Genomic DNA, 27,579 nt, shown 5'->3' with positions numbered 1-27,579 from the left:
AATGCCGTTGTACACCTACTAGACTACAGTATAATGTAAACATAATTTTTATATGCCCCGGGAAACCAAAAAATTCGAGTGACTCACTTTATTGCAGTATTATTTTATTGTGGTTATCTGGAACCAAATCCACAGTTATCACCATGGTATGCCTGCATTTCCCCAAGCAGTTGACTGGAGCCTCATTCATATGAGTTTTTTTTTCCCACAGAATTTACTTGTATATTTTCCATTTTCTATACTATTTGAAGGCATAGGATAGCTTTGTATCTGTACCTTTCAGAGAGTACGACCTATTGTATCATATACAATATGTAAGAAAAAAATTATATGTTAGAAGCCTTTTAATTTTATACACACATGTGCATGAAATGCCTTTCATTTTAATGAGCTATTCAACATTTCAATAAGCTAGTCAACATTTTAGGCACCTAGACAGCCAGGTCGGTCTTACATTTATCTCAGTGGCAAATCCACACAGGAAGAATTCAACAGGGGGAAATTCATTACAGTTCTATGAAAGAGTTGTTAATAAAAAGTCAAGCTGTTATGAAAAGGGAAACGTCAGTTTCCATGTTACATTTGAAATAGAAAATTATGTTGAAGTATTTTCCAGCAGTACGAAAACTTGGATTCTTCTACCCATAAAGGGCTAATATATAAAGATTCCAGTAATTGATAGAAGTATTAGATTTAAAAAACTCATTTCAGGAGAGAGTTTGAAGTAAGTTTCATACATTTTCATTAGCTGCAGCCACTTTACGTGAGAATAATGACAAGGCAAAGTTGGCATTTTGTTACAGTATTGTTTCCTTATCCATTGTTCTTTGAGAGCAGTCACTTGGGGGAAACCAAAATAAGAGATTTCAATAAAGTTGATAATGTGTTCGGCACTGTTTTGCATCATCCTGTATTCATTGTCCCTTTTTATTCATTTTTGTGTTAAGTATGTATTGAGCACTTACTCTGTACCTGGGACCAGAGAGGATCCAAGGATTCGCTGGTTTCTGCTCTAAACATGAACCCCAGACAGTAAGGAGGCAGACACACCTTTGTTCATGAAGGAGAATGACAAGTGCCATTAGAAGAATGTGTGGAGGAACAGAGGCTTAGTGCATTTGGTAAAGAGGGGTCTAGGGAAGAGGAATTTTAGGGTAGCAGACTTAACTGAGTTACAAGAGCTCAAGAACACAATCCAGTGAAGAGAGATTGAAGCCCAAGAAATCCTGGAGAAGGTCAGAGGATGGGAGAGTGTGCAGACAAGGGGAAAGAATCCTATGAGTGAAGATAACAGGTGATTAAAAGGTGGAGTGGGGGGATCTTGCAAATTTTCCTGTGCAGTGGCTTCTGTTTTCTTGGCAATAACAAAATGTTGGGTTGGCTCCTAATAGTAAATGGAGAGATTTAGCAGAGTCACTGGTCTGGAAAATGCTGATGACCAGGGAAGGGTAAATGAATTAAACATGGAGGGGAACATTCCCCTGAGATTTTAAATCCTTAATTTGTGGTTTAGTCGTTCAGTGAATATTTACTGAATCCCTGCTGTGTGCCTATGGTAGGTGCTAAGTATACAGCAGAACAAGATGGACACATTTCCAATTCTCCAGGAATAGGTAGCCTACCAGCAAATTATTACCCAAGTTAATACTCAGTTATAATTGTGAGGATTGTGTAAGAGTTATAACAAGGGACTTCTTTGAAGAAGTGGTATTCAAAGACCACATGAAGGACGAGAAGGACTGGGAGTGGGTAGGGAAGCAGAGGAGGGAGAAAGTAGAGGTACCCAGGCAGGGACGTGGCTGAGCAAAGGCTCTGAGAGGAGTGACCTGAGGGTGGTGGGGTGGAGCTTCCCACCATCCTGTTGTGGTGCCCCTAGCGGGTGACAGGTGTGTCTGCTATTTATCTGCTCAGCTCTTACGTGTTAACTCAGCACATTGCACAGATTATCACCTAACCAAGTTACGATATGGAAAAGTTTGAGAAGACCTACATTAGGGGAACTGACACTGGAAATTTTCATCTGTATCATCAGCAGGATGCCTGGAGTAGGTGAGATATCTGAATGTTTAACTTAAGTTGGCACATCTTTAGATGTTTTTACATTTTATGTGTTTACAGACATTGAATTAATTCATCTATTTAAGAAACATATATTTGATAAAATGATGCTGCATTTAAACTCTACTAATTTGATAAATATTATAAACCAATCAGCAGGTAGTGTGTAAAATTAAAGTTCTCTTGGAATTGCTTACAAAAAGATTGGAGCAGCAGGTATGAGGGAAAGTTTTCTCTCATTTCTTGTTTATTGAGTACTGTCAGTACAATAGAAGAAGATTGGGTAGAATTTCACATTATTTAATATTTAACCAAAAGAATTCCCAGTGTACAGATTAAATAAACAATTCAGCAAATCATTCATAAGGTTCAGGCAAAAATAATCCAACTGAGTTTCTGGAGAAAACTTGTCCTGTTGCCTGGAATTATCCAGCTACACTGACTGTATTTATTTTTTAAATTGTATACGTGTCCTCTTTACCTCTGTATACAGCACCTATTTAAAGAGAAGCTTTTCTGAGCTGGGTTGTTACACCTCTGTGAAAGCCAAAGTGTCTACCACTGTCTTAAATCATTCATTTGCTTGATGTTCTCTGAATTTTTAAAGCATTTACTTTTTCAGTCACATAGAAAAAGTTTTTTTTAGCATACTAGAAATTTCTGGTAGCGATCTGTATCATCACTCACAAAAGTGTGTGTTGTTTAAGATCCTAAGTCAACGTCATGCATAGAAAAGATCCCACTGCTCTTTCTTCTCGTACCGGAATGTAAACTTCTGGAGACTAGGGAGTGTGAAAGGCACGGGAGCGTGTGTCCATGGCAATCCGCTCGCTGTGTGCAGGAAGTTACAGCGGCATTAAGCCGTGAAAAGGATCAATTGTTTTTGTGAAAAATCCTCAAGATGTGCCTTGAATTCAAAGAATCAAGTTCATTAAAATCGTAAATCATCTGTTAATCTTTTTTTTTTCCTGAACTGTCCTGAGTGGTCAGTAGTATTTAAAGACCAAAATGAAAAATATGATTAAAACTAAAGCATACTAAGATTGTTAAAGACCATGGAATAAAACCCTCCATGCCTTTTCTTCTTGAAGAGTTTTTAGTGGATACTTGCTATACTTCTGAGCACAGAACAAAACACAAAGTGAGGCTCATATTTTTCATTCATTTATTCACTTATGTGCCAGGCTGGTTTGAGAGGTGAAAGCATCCCGGGGTTTTCTTGTTAGATCCAAGAGCACTGCTGGTTTCCCATAAATAATTTGGTAGGCTGGGAATTAAGGGCAACATTGTCCAAGGGTCTGGTAAAATTACACTGATTCTTGTTGGATGTTCCAGTGCGATGGGGGTGGTCTTTTTCCCTCTGAAGAGAGACAAATAAGCAAGACCCATAGGGCATCTCAGTGTACTGCACACCCAGCCCTGCTAACGGGCAGGGGCTCTGCGTGAGATGAGAAAGCTGGGGCAGGGCATGGCATTACCACCAGGTCCCCTGGCACGGAACACCACCGCAGATCCGCAGGCACGCAGGAGGGAGCAGTGCACCCGTAGCCACTCTACTACCCAGGGGTGTTCAGGTAGAAGATGGGGGCAGAGCCTCAGGGGTCTGGCTGGGATCTTCTTGGGAAAAGCCAAAGCTCTTGGCTTAGCAGTGCTCCTTGCTCTGATACCAGAGAGGCTTCTGGGAGTTCCACCGTCACGAAAAACATTCCTTTCAGTTAAATATTATATGAAGCAAGACATTTCAGTTAGTTGGAGTTCTGCAGATATCACTTAAAACTGAAGGGTTTGACTGTCTGTAAGCTACTTTCCCTGGGGTTATAAAAGGTAGTTGAAAGTAAAGTGTATGTCTGTAGTTACTGTTTTCTTAGCTTGCCAGTGAACTTGAATGACATGTTCAAGCACTTGAGGCATTATGCTGCTAGTTTGTGACCTCCTTGAAGAGGCCCTGTTTTGTTTACGTTGTGCGTCCTGAGTGCATGGAGTTGAATATGAAGCCGCTGACTGTTAACTGAATTGTGCATGAATATCCCATTTGGCACTATTGTGATGCAATGGGGCATTGCACAGCGTTGAATTTTTTAAGTTAACTGGAGGACATCCTTTGAAGCACAAATTCTACCCAGTATTTTAATGAAAATTTTTTTAAAATGTTAAGTTTTTTCTAACTTATTGACGATATTTTTAATATAATTTAACTTCTTAAGTGATGTATCAGTATTCATATCTGTAATAATTTCTTAAAACACTATTGAAGAATGAAAGCCATTTTCACATCGTTAAATAGTCCATTTCTACTTTTGGGATTGTCTTTCTGACTTTTTTAAATTGAAGTATGGCTGATGTATCTTTCTGATTTTTAATGGTGGTTTGGTCAACTTTCTCAACTATCTACTGTCACTTTTTGATGGTATTTGAATTTCTGGCCTCAGATTTTCTTATTTGCATGAGACACTGTTGTCTATATTAGGTCTGTTATGGTAGGATAGTTTCTATGACTTTGACTTCCATTTGGATTCATGGTAGTTGCGTGGATGTTGAAGATGCGAAAATCTAAACTGTGGGTATTGCTAATGTGATAGAAGAAGAATTCTATATGCTCGTTGGCTTTGAAGCTATTTCTGTAGCTATTCGGCTTTTAAAATGAATTGATTTTGGTTAAATTAAAATTTGTATATTATTGAAAGCTTAGTTCTCCTTTAGATCTTTTCAGTTAGATTAGTATGTTATTGAGTAAAACTGACTATAAAATCATCGGTTAAAAAATGTGTACTTCTTCTTGTATTGGAATTCATTGAACATATTTCTGAAATATCTTCATGTAAAATGACTTGCCACTCCCCATTTGCTGGCAAAGTATGTTGTTTTGCAAAGAAGATACAGAATCAGTGAAATCGTTGAAGTTGGGAAAAAAACAATAGCAGGACAAACTCTAAATGTAATATATCCATATGTATATTTATTGACTAGTAGCTACGTGTGCTTTATCCTAAACATATGTGATAATGTCTGTTATACCCACTCTATAGATATGGGAACTGAGATTTAGAAGCACTGACTTACCCAGAGAGCTAGTAAGCAATCCAGCAGCCATTTTAAGCAACAGTAATTGGATAATATCTCACGTGGAACATAAAAGAAAGGATAGAGGACATTCCTGCCTTACATAATACATTAAATAACCATTGTTCACTCTACGAAATAATGTGTAAATCGGGTTCGGTTTTCTTCCCAGATGAAAGCATAATTGCTGATGTTTATAAACACGTTCAAATGAATTAATTCACTGGACCCCAAACCACCTGGCCAGTATAGAGGAACTTATTTTTCAGATAGAGGGACTGAGGCTCCGGGGGCAAAGGGCTCTTCCAAAGGCCCACAGCTGGGAAATTCGGAAGCCAGGATTTACATTCCCAGCTCTTCTGGCTCCGTCTCTAGTTCCAGCCTCTTCCCATTCTGATACACAGCCTTTTACAGCATCACAAATGAAAAACAGCTCTTCATTTTTGTGAGCGGCACCCTGGACTGGAGAAGTTGAGCCACTGTAGGCGGGAAGTAGCTGTAAACCAGAACATAAATGTAAAATATTTAATGAATGTCAGTGCTCGTTACAAAGATGCAAGATCACTCAACATTTAGCCCTTGCCTTTTTCTCCTGTAATCTATATTCAGTCTGTAGGACCATTTAAAGAATAAATATGGGAGAAGAGTATTATTTTTAATCAAAATTTGCCATTTTTATATGTAAGAGTAAACTTAGAGTGGTGATTGTAGCATTTCATTTAATCATAGATCTGTTCAGTCACTCTGTTGTTCTTTTATTGTAAAGCTCAAGACATCGATAAAACAGCATTTACTTGAGCACCAAATGGATATTATGAAATTTTATTTACAAGGATAAATCAATGTGTCTTTGGCCACACATACGTTAGATTATCAATTGAACATTTTCCACCAAAAAATATTTGCCATTGAGGAAGTCAATGGCAAAAGCATAAACTTCAGAAAGGTATGAAGTCACATAGATGTTTAAAAATATATTAAAGAAAACGTTAAGTTCTATCTCAGTATCTTACATCTTTATGATATATCGTGTATAAATCCCAAGGCCTAAATCCTTTCATGAAAAACACCTTTTATTTTCCCTTGAGTTACAAAGGTGGGACTCTTGGTCTGTTGTAAGATGCTCTTTTACATTTACCCGTCACCATTATCACATTAGACACTGCAGGAATATGTTAATTATCTTGAGGTGTCCCAGTGGCCCAGTGACTCGAGGGCAAAATGCCAGCAGAGTCCTGGTTGAAGTCCAGGTTGAAACACTGCATTGACTTGTTCAGTCTCTTGACCTCCTCACAAACAGGACGATAAACCTGGAGAGAAAACGTATTTGTTCCAACTGAGTTAACTATTCCAAAATAAATACAGCCAATCCCTGGCCAACCATTTGTGATTGTGTGTAAAAAGTAACTAATGAGCCGTATTCTCCAAGGCTGTTCATTATGTACTAAACAGGAATGCATTTTAGATATTGTTCCTCTGAGTGCAGTAACCTGGATTATCCAGGCAACCTGATGAGCATCTTTGAGCATCTGCCACTGCAGAGAGCTTTCAAGTTCCAGGCAAAAGTTGAGAAAAGCTGTTAAGACGTTGGGCCAGGAAGACCCAGTGCTGTCACTGGTCAGGAGCAGTCACCAAGGCAAGACTTGAAAATAAGTGTGTTGTGATTGATGATTAAACTTGACTCCTCTCCTCTTAAAGTAGATGTTGGTGGGTCACAGAATGAGCATCGTGGAGACACCAGGTTCCATGGAGAATGCATATGTCTGCAGGAGGAAAATAAGAGAGCACAAGTAGGGTGCTGTGCAGAGAGGCATTGTGGGGGGAACAGGGCTGGGAATGGGAGCAGGGTGCACATTCAAGTATCAAGCAGAGGAAAGCAAATAAAATTATTCTTCTAGCCAGATAGAGCTTCCCTATACTGTATCAATCAATTGACCCAATAGGATTTGAGCAGTTTCCACTCGCTTCAAATACATGTTATAACAGAGAAAAATAAGATGATGAATAATAATTATCTCTTGATAGTCTGGTGGCGATGAAACATCTGTATCAATAAAGCAATAGATGTAATTTTCATATAGTTAAGAGCAAAGTGAGTGACTATTATAGGTAAGTGCTTATTAATAATTGAAAGCCAACTAATTAAGGATGTCATCAAAGCATTTAATTCTTTAAAACTGCTAGTGGGGAAAGTGATTCTAAAATGCAGAACTTGTTTAAAATGTAAACAATATGAATAAGTAAATAATGATCTTAAACTCCCTTAAGCGTTCTGAAACATGGAAAGCATAAATGTTCTAAAAATCCTGCTATTTAAAATACACTCATTTTAGAATGTAGCTGGGAAATTAGATAAGGATAGTCCCTTTAAGTTTAATTAACATTAAATATTATGTTTTTTAGTGTTCACATTGTTCTTGTGGGACTCAGTTCAACATTTGAATATAGGGATTTGTATTTTTCTGTCTGCATTGGGTGTCCATACTTATCTTTAAGATTAAAGAATACTTTAGGCTAAAATTCAAACAGCAACAGAAAACGAATAATTTTGTGACTGAGCATGCATATGCTATCATGCTATGCACATACATCCCTTTTTTTTGCTTCACTTTTTTTTTGCTTCACTATTGAAAGGAAAAACTAAATACTTGAAAAATAAATTCAGAAAATGACCTGAATTGAAAAAGCACATTTTTAATAAGGAACTCAAAATGGCTTAACATATGCCCTATCTTTTGTTGCAGCATGCTTGTTAACAAACAGGAGACACCTTTTGCTATTTTACTGTTGTAGAAATACAAGCAAAGATGTGTGACTTTGTCCAAGGTCAGGACTCAAAGGGAGAGTCTGTATCTCTGACCCCAAGAATTGGTGAAAAGAAGCACAAAATGTTGATATATGTCTGTGGTTTAAATTTGGTAGATCTACAGTGCTCACCCTGATATCTTTTTGAATTACTGCCTAAGCTCAAGTAGGCTTAATGTGGCTTATTAACCTTATATTGACAAATCGAGAATATTTTAAAAATCCATTGAAAAAGTCAGGCTGTTTTATTGTAATGAATATGCTTCCTATGAATTGAAGCTTTCTTTTTTCCTAGACCAGTGGAAGAAAAGAGTCAAAATGAAACCCACGGCAAAAATGAATTTTCAGTCAATACCCTGGAATGAAGTCAAGAAACTCTTTCTGCCTTGCCCAGATGTAACTACATAGTGAACCAGACAACACGTTGGCGGCAGTTTTAACATATGATCTACATCTATTTCAGAATAGGTTGCAAACTCCCAAATTGCCAGGTTTTCCCACTTAATGGATAGATACTTGGGCTTGGACTGAATTTTACCTAAGCAAAAAGTATTGTTAGAAGTAAGGCACAAAATAAAATAAGGTTGTTTCAAAGTTTACCCAAGAATAAATGATCCGCTCAGTCTGATCATCATTGCCAATAAGGTGATCTGTGACTTACTGCATTGCCTGTTTTGCTGTGATTCTTGTTTCTAGTTTTCTTGGTAGCTGGCGTACTCAGATTGCCTGCCATGTGTGGACTTGGCAATGATTTCCTGAATTTAACTTAAAAATGTGGTTAACGCTTGCTAATGCATGCAGGCTCATGTGAATAAGGAGAAGGTTTTATTGTAAAATCCAAAATGAGAAATGAAACATGGGTTTCGAGTTTTTCTTTACCCAATCTTCAAACATATTTATATATTTGTCTCTAACCAATTCAGCTGTAGAATCAGAAATATTCTTTCAGATGTGCAAATACATTTTACATTTTTAAAATATTAACTCATGCAAACTCATAAAATAATGGAAAGTGTAAGAACATTTTAAAAAAGTTAAAAAAATCACTCCCAATGGCTCTACATGAGGAAATTTACATTTCTGAATATGTGTAGTATTTTCAAATTTCGTATCATAACAGTATTCTATAGCATGTACACTTCTCTGCATCAGTATTTTTGAAACATAATTTTGAAACATAACCTACATTGTTTCTTAGTATGTACATTATACATTTTATTTAAACTTCCCCCTACTCTTTGTACATTCACGTATTTTCCAATTGTTCACTGTCACTGTCAGTGCCATGACATCTTGGCACGTGGCACTTTGTTCTCATCTCTGTTAATCTTTTAAAATATATTCCTTGAAATGAAATTATTGTCTCAAAGGATACGAAGCATTTAAGATTATTTAGATTGTTGAATAATAACACAGTATTATTTTACAGATAGTAATATAATAGTATATAGTGGTATCTTAATATAATATATAACAAATATAATGACACATTATTTTTTGTAATTTGATGGATTCCATGTTTTCTACCCACTTTCATCAGCTTTTCTTATATAGATTTTGTTCTTTTCCCACTTTTTTAAATTTTTAGTTCCTTCTTCTAATAGTTTTACACATGTTATTTCTATCTCTCCTCCCATTACCACTGTTTCATCAGCCATTGAGTTTCTCTCTTCTGGGGGAATAAATTCACTGTTAGTTATGGAGGCAAAACAAGGTAGCTGCAATGATTGTTTGCAGCACTGTGCAATAACAATGAGTTTGTTCCATTTTAGTGTTTTCTTGGTGTTGCAGAAGAGGATTGACAGGGAGAAAAAAGTGGCATTTAATTTCCTATAGACTTTCTTTTATATATAAGTTTAAACTAGCTTAATGGACAATTTTATCACTCATATCATTTACGCCCAAGGAATAAATTTTCCAAAGTTAAGTCGACTTTTTATTTTTATATCCAAAAAGTAGAGAATGCTTTAAGTGAATTGTTATAGTGCTGTAAAATCATATTTATTAACTTGAGAAGCGATTTATAATGAAACAGGGTAATTCAATTAATGTAAAGTATGGAATTACCGTATATGAATAGTGCAACATCTGGAAAAACATCTATAGGCAGAAAATTGCAAGAACTGGTTTCTGTTAAAAGATGAACTTATAGGTGATTTTTAAAATTATTTTTGCTTATCTTTATCTTTCTAATTTATCTGAAACAGGTATTATGTGATAAAGATAAAAATTATTAACATGTTTTTAACAGAAACCGTCTCAATTTTATGAATGTGGATAAATCACATTAGGGTAAACATATTTATCTAAGTAAGAAAATACCCTGTTGGCTTTCTAAAACAAGCCTGTGAATATTTAGAGCTTTCACTGAAAAGGTTTGAGTTGGTTTGGTGGACATCTTGCCAACATACCAGTCCTCTCTGGGAAAGCATACACAGTCCTCAGAGTCTCAGGAACAGTAAGATCTAATTGCTCACCTCCAAACCCATCCTTAGTCCTGTGGAAAATGTGCATCTAACTGGCTGCCTGACAACCACACCAAGCACATGGAAGAAATAACTCCCACTGTTAGTTCTTTTACATTATCTACTACGGTCAATCTTTCCATCTCCTTTGACAATTTTACCACTTGATTTTTTTTTTTTTTTTAGTATAGTACTTCAGGGATCTACTTTTTCATCTCTTTAACCTTATTCTTAAATAAAAAGGTCACCTGAACTATAGTAACTCATATCTTTCCCAAATTTCTGTCTTTAACAGTATGGATTCATGTGCCCTCCTATTTGGCGATAAGCTGCAATTTAAGGTTTGAGACTGTAAAAAGTGCTTTTATCTTTAAACCTTTGCAGAGGAGAGAAAACTAGTGGTATTCTTCTTTCTAACCCTGGAAAGCAGCTGAAATGGAAAGACAAATTTTGGAGGGAAATTATATTTTTTAAAGTGTGTTTTTTAAAGTTACATCTGAAGTGATTAACAGTAAGTACAATGTTTGAACTATAAACATATCCTAAACAAGCCTATTATCTGAACTACCATAATTAGCTAAACTATGTTTCACAAACGTCTTTGCATATATGCTGGATACGAGCTTGTAATCCAGCTAGCTAAAGACAGGCTATGTGCTAACACAGTTTGACAGCCAGCTGATGCTTAACATTGAACGACAGGAAAATCCACAGATAAAATCTGCCATGTATGATATTACAGACTCTATGTTATACTCATGGGCAGGTTGAATTTTACTTGGAAAGTTTGCCTTGGCTAGCTAACCAGGGTTCTGGTTTAGATCACTTGGGTCATAAACTCAGCTTTCTTATCAGACAAAGACAGATGTTTACAGTAGAGTATCTGAAGGGCTTTTCTAGCCAGGCGATGGGTTCACAGGTGTTCTGTAATCGAAAGCTGATTCTCTCCTTAAAGGAACTCATTTCTGATTTTATTTATTCTTTCTTCTCTGAGAGAGGACTGCTATTATTTTGTTTTCAGTAATTGGTGGCTATGACTGCTGTAACCATCAGCCTTTCTCATCACTGCCACTTCAGCCTTATGCATGTCTGACTGTCAGATGACTGAAGGGACGATAATTGCTCTGATAATACGTCTGTCTCCGGGGTTTCCCAGATTCTTCTCCAAGTGATCACCAGACACTTAACCTTTCTTTCCCACTTTCCTCCCACCCACGTCTTTCATTTCAATTAAAGATATTTATTTGTTTATTTATTTGATATTTTTCTTTAAAATATGCTCAATAAACAAAATATAGTCATTACTTATCAGTAAGCTCAGTAGATGATGTCTTTCCTGCTTTTAAAAGAAATCTAGATAAAAGGAGAGAAGATGAAAACAAAAAGTGAAAATTACATGACCCTTGTATCACGGTGAGTCATCACCAAGAATGAGTCCCTAGTGACCTACGCAGACCTTACAGAAGAGCCCAGCTGGCTTCCCAAATTTTTGGTTCCATGATTTGCCACTTCTTGGTACTCATGGTCTTCATCTACCTGCAACATTTCAGTCCATCCTGCTAAGTCTTTCCTCATCAAAGTCTATACTCAAGGGCTTTAAAGAGTCATCTTTAATCCTGTTCCTTCTTCTCTGCCTTTCCAGATTTCTACCATCAGGTGACTTCCTTTTCTTCCCCAAAGTTCCTTAGTGATAGTTTTAAAGAATGTGAAGTATGCAAGTATCATTTACTTTGGAAAATCTACTTTGAAAAATCTAGATTTAGGATCCCAGTCTTGAGATTTATACCTGTGGCTACTTTTTTACCTGAAGGTTCTCTCTCTGAGGACCACTCTGTTTCTCTTCTGTCACATGTTTGGCTCCTTAATAGCATTAAAGTGCGTGTGGATTTTGTAAGAGCACTGTTGCTGGATTCTATAGTAGAATGCAGGTGATGAATTGTTGATCAGTACGAAGCAGAGACTTTCTTTAGCGTTAAGGACAAAATCAGAGACATTTATATAATTTAAAATATTTATAATGATATTTTTAGTAGAAAATGAGCACCCTGATTTTTTTTTTTTTTGGTTTAAAAAACATGAGCAAAACAATGCTAAGTTTGTCTACATCTTCCATGTGGTGGTTATCAGAGCTTTGATTTCCATTATTTGCATAAAAAAAATAAAGGAATATGTGGCATATACATGCTTGTAAATATTTAGGTGCAAGGTAAGTCCAAGGCAGAATAAATTGAAAAGAGAGATATTTAAGTTTACCTAAACTAATATAAACCACATTTCTCTCAATTTTGGTAGGAAGTCAAAAAGCCACTTCATGAAAAATAATTTTTCAGGACAAATTTTGGAGTTACCTTTTAGAGTTACCTTTTAAAAAGGTTTAATAATGTAAGTATTGTGTTATTGTGTATCTTGTGTACAATTCATTCCTGAAATTTACTTCTTAGTTTTCTCATTACAAAACACACCAAATCAGACCTGGCAAATATTTTTAAGCAGAAAGAAACAAAATATAAAAACTAAAGAAACAGAGATCCACAGAAACAAAAACAATTCTATATTTCATCATTTTAATTGATTTTAAAATCTGTAAGCACGTTGATAGATTCTATTTTATATAGGATTTACTGGTTTTCAAAGTGAACCTAGATTCTTTTTTTTCTTGTTCATTGGAGCCATCACATCTCATCTATCAGACCTCTAAGGAGAATTTTAAAAGTGGGGTACTCTCTCACGCCCAAGGACTATGTAATTAGCATATGAATGTGTAACAGATTGTTTGAAGTAACAATTAAGGAAACAATACATAAAGGCACTGAGGAGAGCTACCAACACCTGGGAATCTTGCATTGAAAAAAGCTCTCTTAACGTAAGTAATTAAAAACCAAGGACAAATGCTCATTGTGTAGCGATAAAGCCCTACAAGGAAAGCTAAAATCCGCTGATACTTTGCTGTCGGCCTTTAGCTTGAATCATTAAAGCAAGAGCTTACTGTTTTGTTTATTTCAATGGAATACTTGTTAAATGTAGGTTTTGTATGGTATGGGATCTTCTGAAATCATCAAAATGCATTTCTGTGACAAAAATGTCTTTACATTTAAAAAAAAGTTTATATTTAGAACATAAAGGTTGACGATAGAGCTTTTCCCTGTGGTCAGTGCAAATTTTCAGAGGAGAATTCCAGCTGGTGGCCTGGTCAGATCAGGTATACAATCAATGTATTTGACTTGATTTTGATTATCAGCATAATTTATTTGTCCAGTTTCTGCTGGTGAAGTTCAGTCTCAGTGTATTGTTTTATTTTGTTTCTCTTGAAGATGTTCCGACTTCGGCAAAACACATAAGAGAGTAACCAATAACCCAGGGTTGCTAGGAACATTTAGTGGAGTAGGGGGCAGGAGCCATGCATTATTTTTTCCATTTTTGTCACTTTCTACCTGTACACACCACTTACATTTCTTTGGGGAGAAAAAAAGTGTTTATCTCTAAAATAGGAATTTTTTTTTTTAGAATGTTAAAGTCTGAATCAAATGACCTTTGAGGCCTTAACACCTAATTGTATATATTCCTTGATCATGAAAAAAACACTTGTCTCCAGAATTGAACTACCATTCAATTACTACCATTTTATGGGACAGCTCTATTTAAAAAATAAATTATGAACCTAGTATTTCATGTCTAAGTAGGAAAGCAAGTTTATGCATGAGTACATAGCAGTGTTATTCATAATAGCCCCAAAGAGGGTACAACCGAAGTTGTAGCCATCCGTTGATGAATAGGTAAACAAAATGTGGCATATCCGTCGTCAAAACGAAAATTACAGCATACAAAATTGAACAGGCAAGGAAAACTTAATCCAAGGGTTTTACAGCAGGGGAGAGAGGGCAGAATCAAGTCTGAATTCAACTCTGATGAAACAGAGGTGTTAAGGATTTTTTAAGAACTAGGGTGAGCCCCTGTGTAAAAGTAATGTAGGATGTTAGAGGGAAGGCCTGGGTCATCTGCGTTTGCTAACTGGCTTTACCCAAAGGAAAAATTAAACACATATCATTATGACAGAGGGTAGTTTTTGCAACTTGGAGGAAGACATCTCACTGGAAGTTGGGCTCCTGCTCTCCCACAGAAACTGGGAGATAAGGGTGCTATTTACTCTGATGCTTACATTTCAGAGAGATGGTTCCCATATTCTTGAGAAGTGCATTCCTAGTTGTAAAACTGGCATGTGGCTATTCATAAAGATTTATATCTCAAAGGAACAGAGAGAGAATTTATACTTTTCAACTAAATGCTGGGAGAAAAGGGAAGTCAGGAGCCTAGAGCCAGGAAGAAGCCTGTCCAAAGTTCAGTCAAACGGAGGGGAACTGTAAGGCCATCTTGATCAGCATGCAAGGAAGTACTGTCAGGCAATGAAAGGAACGAAGTACTGATACGTCCTACAATGTGGAGAAACCTTGGAAATGTCAATTATGTTAAGTTAAAGAAGCCATTCACAAAAGGCTGTATCTTGCATGATTCTGCTTATAGAAATATCTGGAATATCCAAATCTATAGAGATAAAGTAGATTAGTGGTTATCTAGGTCTAGAGGGGATGGAGGAGGGTAGGGGTGGCAGCTTAAAGGGTATGGGGTTTCTTTTTGAGATAATGAAGATGTTCTCAAATTGTTTGCAGTGATGATTGCACAACTCTGAATATACTAAATGCTGTTAAGTTGTACACTTTGACGGGTGAATTGTAAGATATGTAAATCATATTTCAGTAAAGCAGTTATATAAAACAGTTATTTGTTGAAATGTGCTGCTTGGCCAATAGAATATTTACCTCTATTTATGGGTAGTGATATTTTTAAAACAATTTTTTTTGTTTGTTTTCTCCAAGGTAGGTTTTGGTTTTGAATAATCTATGGATTCAGAATGGGTATTTCTGGTGGCTGGCCTGCTTTTTAGTTTTTATAAAATATTTTAGCATATACTAATCAGATTATATATAGCATGCAAGAGGGAAAAATAATTTCTGAAATGTCCTTGAGAGAACTGTCTCCCTGAAATTGGGAGCTGTCAGTAAAGGAAAAAAAAAACTGTGTAGAAAGAAAAAGAAGAAATAATCTCTCTTCCCAATAGATGAGAAAGATCTATCTATATATGATATATAATATATATGTGGAATGGTATGATATGGTATAGTATACTGTGAGTAAACCCTTGCCTTCAGATGAAAGCTGTATTGACGGAACCCCAATTTATGAATAAGTAATGTTCCACAAATTCATTTATAAACTAGCTATTTGTAGCTTTTTCTACAGAAACAGTTTGGTCAATACTGATCAGGTTCGAAGCCCAGCTCACAGAGATTTCTTTGAACCCACAGTGCAGCTGAGGTCTCCCACAGTCTGGGAGAAAGAGACTATGGCACAGGAAGGTGGAGGATGAGTCATAAGGACGTCCCCACATGTGCGGTGCAGGCGTGACTCCAGGCACAGTTCTGAATTGTGCAGAGTGAGACTTTGCCTTCCATCCATTTATTCTTTTTATACCCTTTCCCCCACGTTCATGATCTCGAGCCTCTCTCTCTAGGTCATGAGGTATCTACTACTTTTGCGATGCCCCAAGCTTCCCACTGTGTTACCTTCCTCAGGCGCCTCTGTTCCTCCAAAAGACAAATTCACCTACACTGTCTAACGCAACCTTCCTCTCAGCCAACATAAACATATTGAAATTTCCATTTCTTCAAGGCAGCTGATTTTGCTTTGTATTGTAAGGGAAATAAATTTTGAAAACATAACTTCTGCATCTCCTAGAAGCAGTTACAAATAAAACGTGGGCTGTAAATTTAGAAGTGTTTTTTAATCAATAGGATTTCAAGCATTCAACTTAGGGAAAAGTAAGAAAAATTTGGAGATAGAGCAGGCTTGTCCTTTCCGACCTTAGCCTCTCTTTGGGCTGAAACCCTCTAGGTTGCTCCTGTTTTACACAGAATATTTTCTTTGCCTCTGCCTGAACTTTAGTAATCTTAAAATGTGCCCCCCTAAAATTTACACTGAGTACCAGAACAGGGACAGTGAAGTATAAAATGGTGGTGGTTGGAGTAGGGAGGAGCCATTGGGAAGGTGACGTAGAAAAGACTAATCGAGGCCCACTTATGGTATGAAGGATGCTTTGAGCATATTATGTATTTTTTAAATTTGCACACGTATATATTTCTACACATTGATTAACTGGTTTTTTCTTGGTTATAGATTGGACTCATGGATACTACAGACAACAGAGAAAACTTGTTGAAGAGATTGGCTGGTCCTATACAGGTAAATATATTATTATGTAATGAGACTCAGTAGCAAATTTTATTGTTTTTTTGTATTTTTATATGCAGAAGAAAACTTTGTAGCTCAGCACATCATTTTAACTTAGCTACCTGGGTAGGCAGTTAGATTAATCACTAAAAATATACCACGTGCAAAATGATTTCTAGTGACTTTCCATTAACACATTGGTAGTGTAGAGTATATTGACATCAGACAGAGCTAGATGTGACTCTCAGGTCCACACTAGCTACATCTCCTTGGGAGAAATGCATAACCTAATTGAGGCTCAGTTTTTTCATCTGGGAAATGTAGGGTTTTTCTGAGCATTAAATGAGATAAATGGAGTTGACGTGGTGCCTCCTTATAAACAGAAAATTCTCAATAAACATTAACTGCTCTTGTTCTTATGATGACAGTTGTGATTTTTTTTTTAATTCATTTAACAAATATTGACGGGACTCTTGCTCTCAAAAGGGGTTTCCTTCTGAATTACTGTGCTGAGTTCATTGGAATCAGGGTCTAACATGATTTTGTACGATTACCAGACTTGGCTTAGAGCATCAGGAGTAGCTGAAGTTGGCTTAAAATAGTTACACCCAGAAATCATGATCAGAAACCTTAGGAAAGGAGAGAAGCTCTAGGCCTGACTGGACGAGGCTGGGCAGAATCTAGATGGAATGTGACATACCTGATGGCTGTCTGAGTCAGAGCTGAGTGGTTGAGCTGGGTGGGCACTCGTTAGAAATAAGGTTGGGTTGATAAGATGGAAGTGAGTTAGGAGGGCTTTAGTTTGAGTCTGGCCGGTTTGGACTTTATTTTATAGATAAAGGGCAGCAGCATGATGGATTTTGTAGAGAGGCATTCATTTTCTTTATTTTTTTATTCTTACTTTAAACGTAGAAAAATTTTAAAATACATTCAAGCACAAAGAAGAATGTAAAAAATCACTCTTTACTCCCTCCAGGGATATCCCCTAGAAAATGTGGTATCTTCTTTTCAGGCCAGTTTTTATTATATTATGTTTATATATCTTTATGTAGTTTTGCACCCAATTTATCCTGTAAATTATTTTTGAGCATTTTCTTATTTCAGTGATGATTCCTGTTGATCCTGGTACTTAGTGTCTGCCAAATAGTCCACTGAATAAATGTTTTATTTTTAATTATCTGTTATATTTGGATATTCAAGCTACTCTAAACAGTGATAAATAGATGAATAGACAGTATGCCTTTATATTTTTATCACTTTTTATTAGATAATCTTTGATATGAAATAACTGAGTAGAAAAAAATAAATGCTTTAAAAATTCTTGATACACATGCTTGAATTACTTTCCAGATAGTATATATATACATACATATAGCATAAGTAAGTGACTGCCCCCCTGAGCAAACTAGGACTTAATGACTATCACTTTGAAAATCTTCACTAATTTGATATATTTTTTTAAATGACATTTTGTTTTGATTTGTTCTATTTGATTATTGCTGGTGAGGATTTTAATTTTTATTAGCTATTGGTATCACCTTTTTAAATTAGAACATGGAAAATAATCAAGCTATCCATCAAAACAGGGGAAAAAATGAACAAATTAAGACATATCTATCCTGTGGATTACTGTGCAGATGGGTACGTGATAGTTCTGTATGATACTATACAGCAAGACTTGCCCTTAATTTACCCATTTATAATTATGACCTATATATCTAAGGAGTTCTGTCTTGCTATTTTAAATTTTTTAATCTTGAGAAATATGAAAAACAAAGATTCTCCATAACTTTACACCATTTTTAATTATTTAAATTATTTCTATTTTAAAAATCTTATTTATATTTTGCTATTATGTACCCAATGTAATGAACATCTCAAATTCAATTTACTTGAGCAAATAATTTTCAGAAAAAAATGAATTTTAATAAAAAGTTGTTGGATCAAAGTGCCTAATGTTTTTAATATTGATACATGTGGTCAAATAAATACAGTCACATTTTAGATAATCATGTTAATTTATCCATTTCCTCTCATTTTTACTCACATTAATTTAAAAAATCTGGTCAACTTGATTGGGAAAAAGTTAAAATCTCATTTTTAATTTGCTTTTTGCCAATTACTTAATTTCTCAAATTACTCCAAGCAGCAGGGTTTAGATTAGGGTTTTGGTATTTACATATGGTAAATAAATACTACCTAAGGTAATAGTTAAGTGAATAAAAATGTTGGACATGAGTAACTAGTATTAAAAAATGAACAATCCATTTATTTACCCTAAGCAATTTCACTTGTGTTTTCAGTAAAAGTGTGTATTATACTCTACTTGAATATGGATTTGATCCTAGATCCTGGACCAATTTTTCTCTATTAAATACATAACTCATATAAACTAAAGATTTTAGACTAAATTAGTTTGAGCAAAAGGTAAAGAAACCTTTTAAGTATCTTCAAATTGTATTTAAAGTATAAATAAAAATTTTTCTTAAATATTTTTAAGTATTTAAGGATTTGAGCATAGAGGAAAAATATTATTCTTTGGTCTGACTTTATTAAAATAATATAGAGCTAAAGTAATATTAACAGTAAAACAATTGTCAAAGAAGAACAAATACAAAAACAAATGTAAAGAAAAAGGTAAAAATCTTATACAAAATAATTGCTAGCATATTTTTCAATTTCTGAATTTTTCATATTTTCTGAAACGTTTGGGAGTCTTGCGTATTCAAATACAATTTCTGATGATGTGGCCCGGGTATACTGTTACTTTTAATAAATTACTTAGGAAATTCCTCTAAAATTACTTTGATTACAATAAAGGCCAAAATGCTTTTCCTAAGTTTTTTTTTTTTTGGCATCCTGTAATATTCTTTAAAGAGAAGTGTCATTTATTTTTACAGAGAAAAAGTTGGCTTTAGACAGAAAGTAATATATATGCATTAATATGAAACTTGAGATTTTCATGTATGTCTTTATGTGTATTACAAATTTGGTTGTAAGTTTATTAACTAATGTAATAAAGTATTGTTGTCTTTTCAAAAAAATTTATATACTTTGTAACTTTATATTTGACAGCTATAACCCATTTTGTCTTTCATTTCCTCCAAAGTAGAAATCCTAGTGTTTTTGTAAAAGCTTATTTTTGATCCCCTGATAAGCATGAGAAAAGCATGAAAGACTATGAATGCTTGGAGTGTATCCCTAACATGGAAGATGGCATCATGACGGACAGTCCCCTTGTTCTCCTGAAAAATATCTGCTGATGTCAGTGACCATCTGGGCATTATTAATAATTTTATAATATTTAAATATATAAATAAATAATGAATTATTTAAATTAAATAAAAATTTTTAAAAGATTTATTTAGATATCACTAGTAGTGATTGAGGAATGCTACTTCCAGGATACACTTTTTCTAAGGAATCTGTCATGAGTATTGAAGCTCTACATGCTTTGGCCTGTTACATTTATATTTTTATTTGTAATTACTGAGAATATTACAAGCCATCTTTTAAAAATTCACCACTCTGCTGTTTTTTAGATAGTTTTTGCTCTAGATAAAAAAGTAATATGGTTGAACATTATAAATTTAACAATTGTAAAATGAGTAATTCATGGGATTAATATATAGCATAATGAGTATAATTTTCTTAAAAAAAAGTAATACGTAGTTGTTGTAGGAAACTTGATACATAAAGATATTCATAGAATAAAAATCAGCCTGGTTTAGTTTTGTTAACAACAAACTTCCTAGTTTCAGAGGTAGAACTAAAAGTAGGTTATTTTCCTTTAGCCAGTGAGCCTTTAAATGCAGAACTCAGATATTTACCAAGTATGAGTAAAATGAAAAACAAACTTTAATGCGTCCTTTATTCTCTCTCATCCTAGCATCAGAAAACGGAGGCCCTATAGACTAGGTGCTGGGTGAGTGGGGTGGTTTTTACAGTCTCACCACCCCAGGGAAGGGCCGTGGTGTGGATTGGTAATTCTGTTTCTAGCAGCCTGAGATCCCTGAGAACCCTGAGGGCATGTGTCCTCAGGTCAGGAAAGACAGCAATTTTAGCAGTAGCGTTTGGCAAATACCACTGTGTGTATCTTGTTATCTTGGTGGGAAGTCACAGAGCTCTTCCTTTCAGCGGGCAAACTGCATATAGATGTGGCACCGGTAGAGTGGCCAGTCTATGCGTAAACAATGCAATGTTTTGCTTTATAAGCAAGTTGCATCATTCTGTTCATAATTTAATAGCTGTTGGCTTTTGCGCCTTAAAGAGACACGCTGGTGATCAAAGGGATAGACTCATTGAAAAGGGTCATTTGCTGTAGGAGGAGGGGTGGTGCGTTCCAAAACGGAATGTTCCAGATTTGAGGTGCGGGTGGAAGCTTGCCAAAATTTTAAAGAATGGATTGCTCTGCTTACATTGGTACCTCTCATTGGTTTGGAAAATTATCTGTTCCTAGAATATTCGAGTGTCCTAAGAAGAGACTAGAAAGAGTTTCAGATGAGGACATTTTATAACTGCTTAGCTCAAACTGAGTACGGATCGATTACTTTGTCTGAATTCCTAGTTTGTCATAAAAGAAAACAAATGAAGCCTGTATCCAAATGACTGTATCGCTCCCAAGCAAATCACACCAAAGCTGAGATTTTTAAATGTGGATTACTCACTCTTAAGTACGTTATCTCTTTTTATTTTTAATACAAGAAATTAAAGGTTGGTAGTATTTTCAGTTTCTATGCTTGTTATTACATCTAGAAAGTGAAAAAGTATATGTGTTAACTGTATAAAATTTGAGGATAAATTAGTTTTAAGATTCTTAAATCTAAATAATGGATGAATGGCTGAAGTAAATTGGTTTTGACCACGCTTAGTCCTAGTTTCATTCATAAGAGCTTAGCTCTTTGAACTATTTGTCAGGTTAGCTGCAATCTCAGAAGGAAAGACTTTGCCCTTGAATGTTTGTATACATAGCGTTCTGCTAATAAAAATCACTAGGAACATCATAACATCCATCTGTAAGAGAGCTCACTGCTTCACTGTAAGCCCTTTAAAAACATCATATGGCATGTCAAACATGATTTAAATGGAATCTCTTAAGCTAAGGTTGTTGAGAAAGATGTTGTTTAAGAAAGATTGTTTAAGGTTGTTTAAGAAAGATGACACATATGTAATATGTGAAGAAACAATAAAAATCCCTGCTGGCTACCAGATGGGTGGAGAAATCGAGGGTGAAAAAACAGGAGAAGGTATTACTCTTTCAGTTGTGTGTTTTTACATAGGTTATAAACAACTTTTTTATTCTGGATGTATTGCTATAATTACGCTGAGAAATGACAGGGTTGGTAAGTATAGGCAACAGTCCCATTTTTAAAGCTATTACAGGAAGGTAAGCAAAGCTTGTTTGTCAGTCTGCAATGAGTGAATTGTAAATCTGGGAATGTCAGCACCAAAACTTAGTCCTTTCCTCAGGAACTTCATTTCATCTAAGGGTTTCAGAAAATGAGTTTTCTTCCTTCTATTAACCTTAAATTTTCTATAATAATGCCTGAGCAAAGATAATTCAATAAAAATAAGTCATTTGGTCTTTTTTTGTGTGTATATATATATATATATCAGGAACACATAGCTCACGATGATCCCATGGGATTAAAATCTTCTTTTGGTTTGATTTGTTAGACCTTAGCATCTTCAAGCAATGATAAGATCATCAGAGGTGAAGGGACCTTCACCGCTCCGTTCTTAGAAGGAGTCACTATTGAAATGTAATCTTCCTTTCCTGGATGTTAAAAAATATTCTGTTGTTTCTTTTTCGCAATACTTTAAGGCAACTTGAAATGGAAAATTTTGTATTGATATATTCTCAAGTGTTCTTAAACCCAGACACCTTTAAATGTTTAGTGAAAAGGGTTGCACAGGATACCAGTAAGAAGGGCCACACGGGAGTCACTGTTAGACGCTTGCCTGAAAACCTCAGAAGGAGGGAGGCTCTGAATGCTGAATTGATTCTGTTTCCTTAAAATAGAATCCCCTGTCTAAGTAGTATTTCCAACAAGTATATAGACTGGAAGATACTACTTATGGAAAACAAAAGAGCCCTAATATGAGGTTGTGCGTTGTGTGGTTTGATGTTTGGCACTTATTTTTGGACATAGGTTCCATAGTTTTACTTCTCTTCACCTAGGAGAAAGAAGAGCAAAGGTAACTCGGCAAGAAAATTTGGATCTCCGTAGGACAATGACTGATTTCTGGCTCATCCAGACCTCTCTTAACATCTAGAATCTGAAAATTTTTTAACGTCTTTTATTTCCCTCTTTGATTCGTTACTCCTTATCTTAAGCGGACTGCTCACTTCTCATTTCCAACTTAAGAGTGAAAAGGCAAGTTCCAGAACTCCGTGTGTAGAATTATCTCATTTTTGTGAAATACTATACATTTATATTTATATTTTATAAAAGAGAGGCCTGAAAAGATACACACCAACCTGTAGGCAGTGGTTACCCCTGAGGAATGGGACTGTGGAGGGCCAGGCCACAGGAGGCAGGAAACTCTCCCCACTTACTCTGTGCTATTTACAGTGTGCTAATTTTTGATTAGCACAGTCCAAAAATATTGAAACAAAAGGTTTTCAACTTACTCATATTACTTTTAGCTAAGAGAGGCAAGATAGTTGGATAAGAACCATAGTTTTGCATGTTCACCACTCAGAGCGTAGGTCTCTGCTTGGCTGAGCCTCGGTGAGAGGACGTCACAGACAGCTAATCAGGACCCGTAAAGTCAGGCTTTCTGGTCATCACTAACAGGCAGACTGACCAGGCTGCTCTGTATTTTAGTTTTCTTACCACTAAATAGTTTTTAATAACTCCCTACTTAGTTGTGCATGAATCAAATCAAGGTTTCACATTGTTGCAAGAAATCTCTTTGAGCAATCACACTACAAATCCAAGTGATTATCAATTTGTCTTATCCTGAGCCCAAACAGATTGAACAAGTCTGGGTGTATCTGATAATCTCACAAGAGGATTAGAAGGAGTTGATTTCTTACCTGCATACTATAGATGGATATTTCCTATCACCTGTACATTTTTCAAAGTTTAGCTAAGGTTTATGACTGAACAAACTTTTCCTGTGCTCAGTGTGATGAGTAGAGCACGCCTCACTGTAGAAGCTGCATAGGGTGCAGTTCACATAATCCAAAACTCAGAATTTATTTGTCTGCAACTATCACTTCAGTCTAGCATTGAAAAAAAATTATGAAGGTGTGGCTGCAGAATGGTGTTATAATTTACTTATCCTTGCTAAATTTATCTAAGAGTAAAATGATACACTAGTGAGTATTCCCCCACGAGTAAGGTTAAAATTGCATAGATTCGGTAGTGCAGCCTCATAACCACTCCTGCTGACCCGATGTTTCGTGGAGTCTTGAATGGACGGGACAGGTCCCTTGGCAGCTCAAGATGAGAACGCCTGGCTGCTTCTCCTTCTGTCTTTGCTCAGACGTCTGGGCTTCGTGTGCGGGTTCACTATTCTCTCCTCCTTTTCTGGACCTCCTTTATCTCACCCTCTGTGTTCTTTACTCTGAAGTGTCCTGGTTCATAGAATACACCTTTCAGAAAAAAAGAGGGAGAGCGAATATTACATGGTTAATAAAAAACACCTAAATCAGGCCACAGTTTCTGTTATCACGTAAGAGTCATTTAAATGTTTTCAATTCTTAGGCAAAATACCACTGCAGTTGTTTGAGTTGACCAACGTCAACTTCTTGTTTTATGAATCAGTAAAGCCTGAACGCAAGGCTAATTTAGTTTCCTGTTTTCTGTGTGGTAATTCTGACTCTTTAAACCAATGACTTTCAAAGGGCAAAAAGATGAAAATTATGTAAATGGTTCATTTCTTGTATTCAGAAAGATTTCTTATTAAGTGCAGCACTGAATTACAAAAATTATTTTGAAAAATATTCAGGCATGCTTCGGACTGATTTTTTTCCCCTTTATCCATTGGAGGTCTATATGTGTCTGTGTGGCTCTCCCTCCATCCTGTTACCTATCCAGGTCTCTGTTTTAACCATGTAGTAGGTTTGGTTCAGGTGAGAGGCCCCCTGCCTGGGCCTGCGCTAGAACTTTCTCTGGCTGGAGTGCAGAGGAACTTACAGGTTCTTTATGACCTCTGGCAAACCAGCCTCCAAACTGTCGTAGACTGTGCAGGGAGCTTCTTCACTCTCACAGGACGTTCTGGGACACATAACAGCTGCCCAGATTCCTTCCTCAAACTATATAAGCCTAGGATTCCATTGGAGGGAAGAGAATTCAAAACCTATTTAGAGTTGGGTTCAGACAACCTAAGGAGGTGGGCCTGATGGAAGCCAGGACCGAGAGAGGCAGTGGGGAGCCCCTGGGAGATGATTGCTGTGACTGAGGAAGAGACCTGGCAGCAAAGGCTGAGTGCCGAGTGGAGCCTGGCATCGGTGGGACTGCGATGCTCCCGGTTGTTTACATGGCCACTCCCCACTGCGAGCCTCCCTCACCCTCCTGCCTCCACGCACGTCCTGGAAACAAAGAGCCCAAGCAACTCCACTGTGGTCTCCTTCTCCAAGAGCTCGAAATGAGAAGAGGAAGACCTGGGGGTTCCCAGGCAGACGCACAGAGCAGCCCAGCCGAAGTGCAAGCACCCAATCCAGCCAAGCAAATGCTCGTGGCCAGGGGAGGGGTTGATGATCTAGGAAGGAACAGCAGCCTTGGACTTAAAGTCAGATTCTTGTCCACATGGGCTAAACTTTTTCCCTTAGAAGGTGCCATTTGGCTCTGTAATTTAACAGAAAAAGTTTTGGTGACAAATGGAGAAAGAGGAGACCATAGCCAGGCTGGGGAGACTGAGTGTGATAAGACTATAGATGCCTTTCTGATCATTTCACTCCCAATGACAAAATCTATGAAGTGTAGAGATCTGAGCCATTATCTTGTTGAGTATCAAGAGTAACGATCTGGTATATGTTTTCCTGCAAAATGGAAATTACTTCATTTATTTCTCATTATAAAAATAATATTCATTCATCTAAGAAAAATCATATAGATTTATTTATATATAAATATATAAATTTGTTTATGCTTACGAATATAAAAATATTCATAAGCATAATATATAAATACATATTGTATTTATAAATGTTTACCAATAAATATATTAAATATATAAAATTTAAATAAATTTATATATAAATATATATATTTTTGGAATTTTTAGAAAACAGCTATACATATTAATGAACTGGAAAACAGAAAAAGCTGTATTTTGTAGCTCTTTGCCACCTGGAAGTTGAAATAATAGCAGAGCCACCCAGAATCAGCGTCAAAGCACATTCAAAACTTGGCACGTGCCAAACTAGACTATTTCTAAACTGCGAGAGGCTAATATGGCTTTGTCACGTGTGGTCCCTTCCATATTTCATGAGCATCTCTAGGAAGTAAGAGCTATTTGTTGCACTTTTTTTCATAAATAACAAGAGTTTTTCTTTTCCAAAGCTCCAAAGGTTCATTCCTGAAGATGAGCTGCATCCACGCCAGTGGTGTCCCGTGTGTCCTTGAGAAGGTCTTGGGTGCAGTTAATCTGTGTTAGACTGTGAAGGAGTTGATTTCTTATCACTTCCCTGACGTGCCTCCTACCTGGGTGTTGTCTACTCCTCCTCAAAGGAAAATGGAAAGTTTTGAGAGATTAATGTAATTAACTAATACACTGGGTGGATGACAGGAGCCAGACACTGTGCTGGGTACTGGGGAGCCAGTGAAGGATGGAAACCATCCTTCAACAACAGTGACTGCAAAATGGAACAAATGCCCCAGTGGTAGACTGTGGTGACAGGTCTGCAGCCCCTACATAGGTTAAGGGATTCGGGGGACGCCCCGGAGAGAAAGGGGCTTTAGACTGAGATAAAGCATAAGTAGGGGCTGACTAAGCCAGTATGGGTGAGAGATTGTTCCAGGCAAAGGGAGCAGCCATGCTAACCTGCAGGTGAGACTGAAACTGATGTGCCCCAGCCGCTCCAGTGTTCCCTGGACTGAAAACTAGGAATGTGACGAGAACATTCTTAGGGCCCCGTGAATTAATTCTGGCTTAACTGCTCTCCTTTATCCTATCCAAAATCCTGGATAGTAAAATTTACGCTATATTTTAACTGGCGATGACTTAAGATTTTAGTCACTGACTAATTTGCATTAAGGGACGTTAGGCATGATTTTTCATCAATGCTTTACTCAATAAACCAAAGGAAGTGGAACTAGTAAAAGAGACCAAAGAGAAGGATGTGAGGAAGGTAGGGGGAGGAGGGAGGGTTTTACAGAATCCAAATGAGAGGGGGTTTCAAGGAGAACAGACTGACCACCAATGTCTCATGGCATCACAGGGAGCACAAGGTGAGATAAAGGTGATGGACCTGGCCATGCTCTAAGGAAGCTGGTTATAGTGGGGGTTCCTTTGCTGTTTCGTCTGATAAGGGTCAAGATCTGCGGTCAGACTATCTAACTGCTTGGCTTCCAAATGGGTTCCATAGGCTCTGGCTCCTTTGTTTCCTCATCTGTAAAAAGACCTAAGAACTGTACCTACCTCGAAAGGTGCAGCAATGAAAAGTGAGTCAGTATATTCATCGCACTTTGAATAGTACCTGGTACATATAAAGTGCTCAATAAAAGGCTTCGAGGCAGATCCGTTTTCTGTAATACTTGGGACTTGCTTAATACCGGGTTTACATCCCTCACACTGTTCTCTTTCCAAAGTACAGATAGGGTTATGTTACTCTGCTTTTTTAAACCCTTCGGTTGCTCCCCATCACCTGCAAAATGAAAAATGGACTCTGTATTGTGGCCTGGACTGACTTTCGTGATTTGCTCCAGCCCACCTATCCTGTTCTGTCCCCCACAGT

General features: G+C 36.5%; 1 protein-coding gene across 3 annotated transcripts in view; it reads left to right on the top strand.

The window, feature by feature from the left end:
* PTPRZ1 (protein tyrosine phosphatase receptor type Z1) overlaps positions 1–27,579 on the top strand; it is a 162,776-nt gene that overhangs the window by 37,114 nt on the left and 98,083 nt on the right. For all 3 annotated transcript variants that reach the window (XM_031674223.2, XM_031674222.2, XM_072964593.1), the window contains exon 2: positions 16,617–16,682. In XM_031674223.2, coding sequence (XP_031530083.1) covers positions 16,617–16,682 — 66 coding nt within the window. The remainder of the gene's footprint in view (positions 1–16,616; positions 16,683–27,579) is intronic.

This window comes from Vicugna pacos, chromosome 7, assembly GCF_048564905.1.
Source record: "Vicugna pacos chromosome 7, VicPac4, whole genome shotgun sequence".
NCBI lineage: Eukaryota > Metazoa > Chordata > Mammalia > Artiodactyla > Camelidae > Vicugna > Vicugna pacos.
Note: the sequence above shows the minus strand (reverse complement) of the source record. Positions and strands in the feature narration are given on the sequence as shown.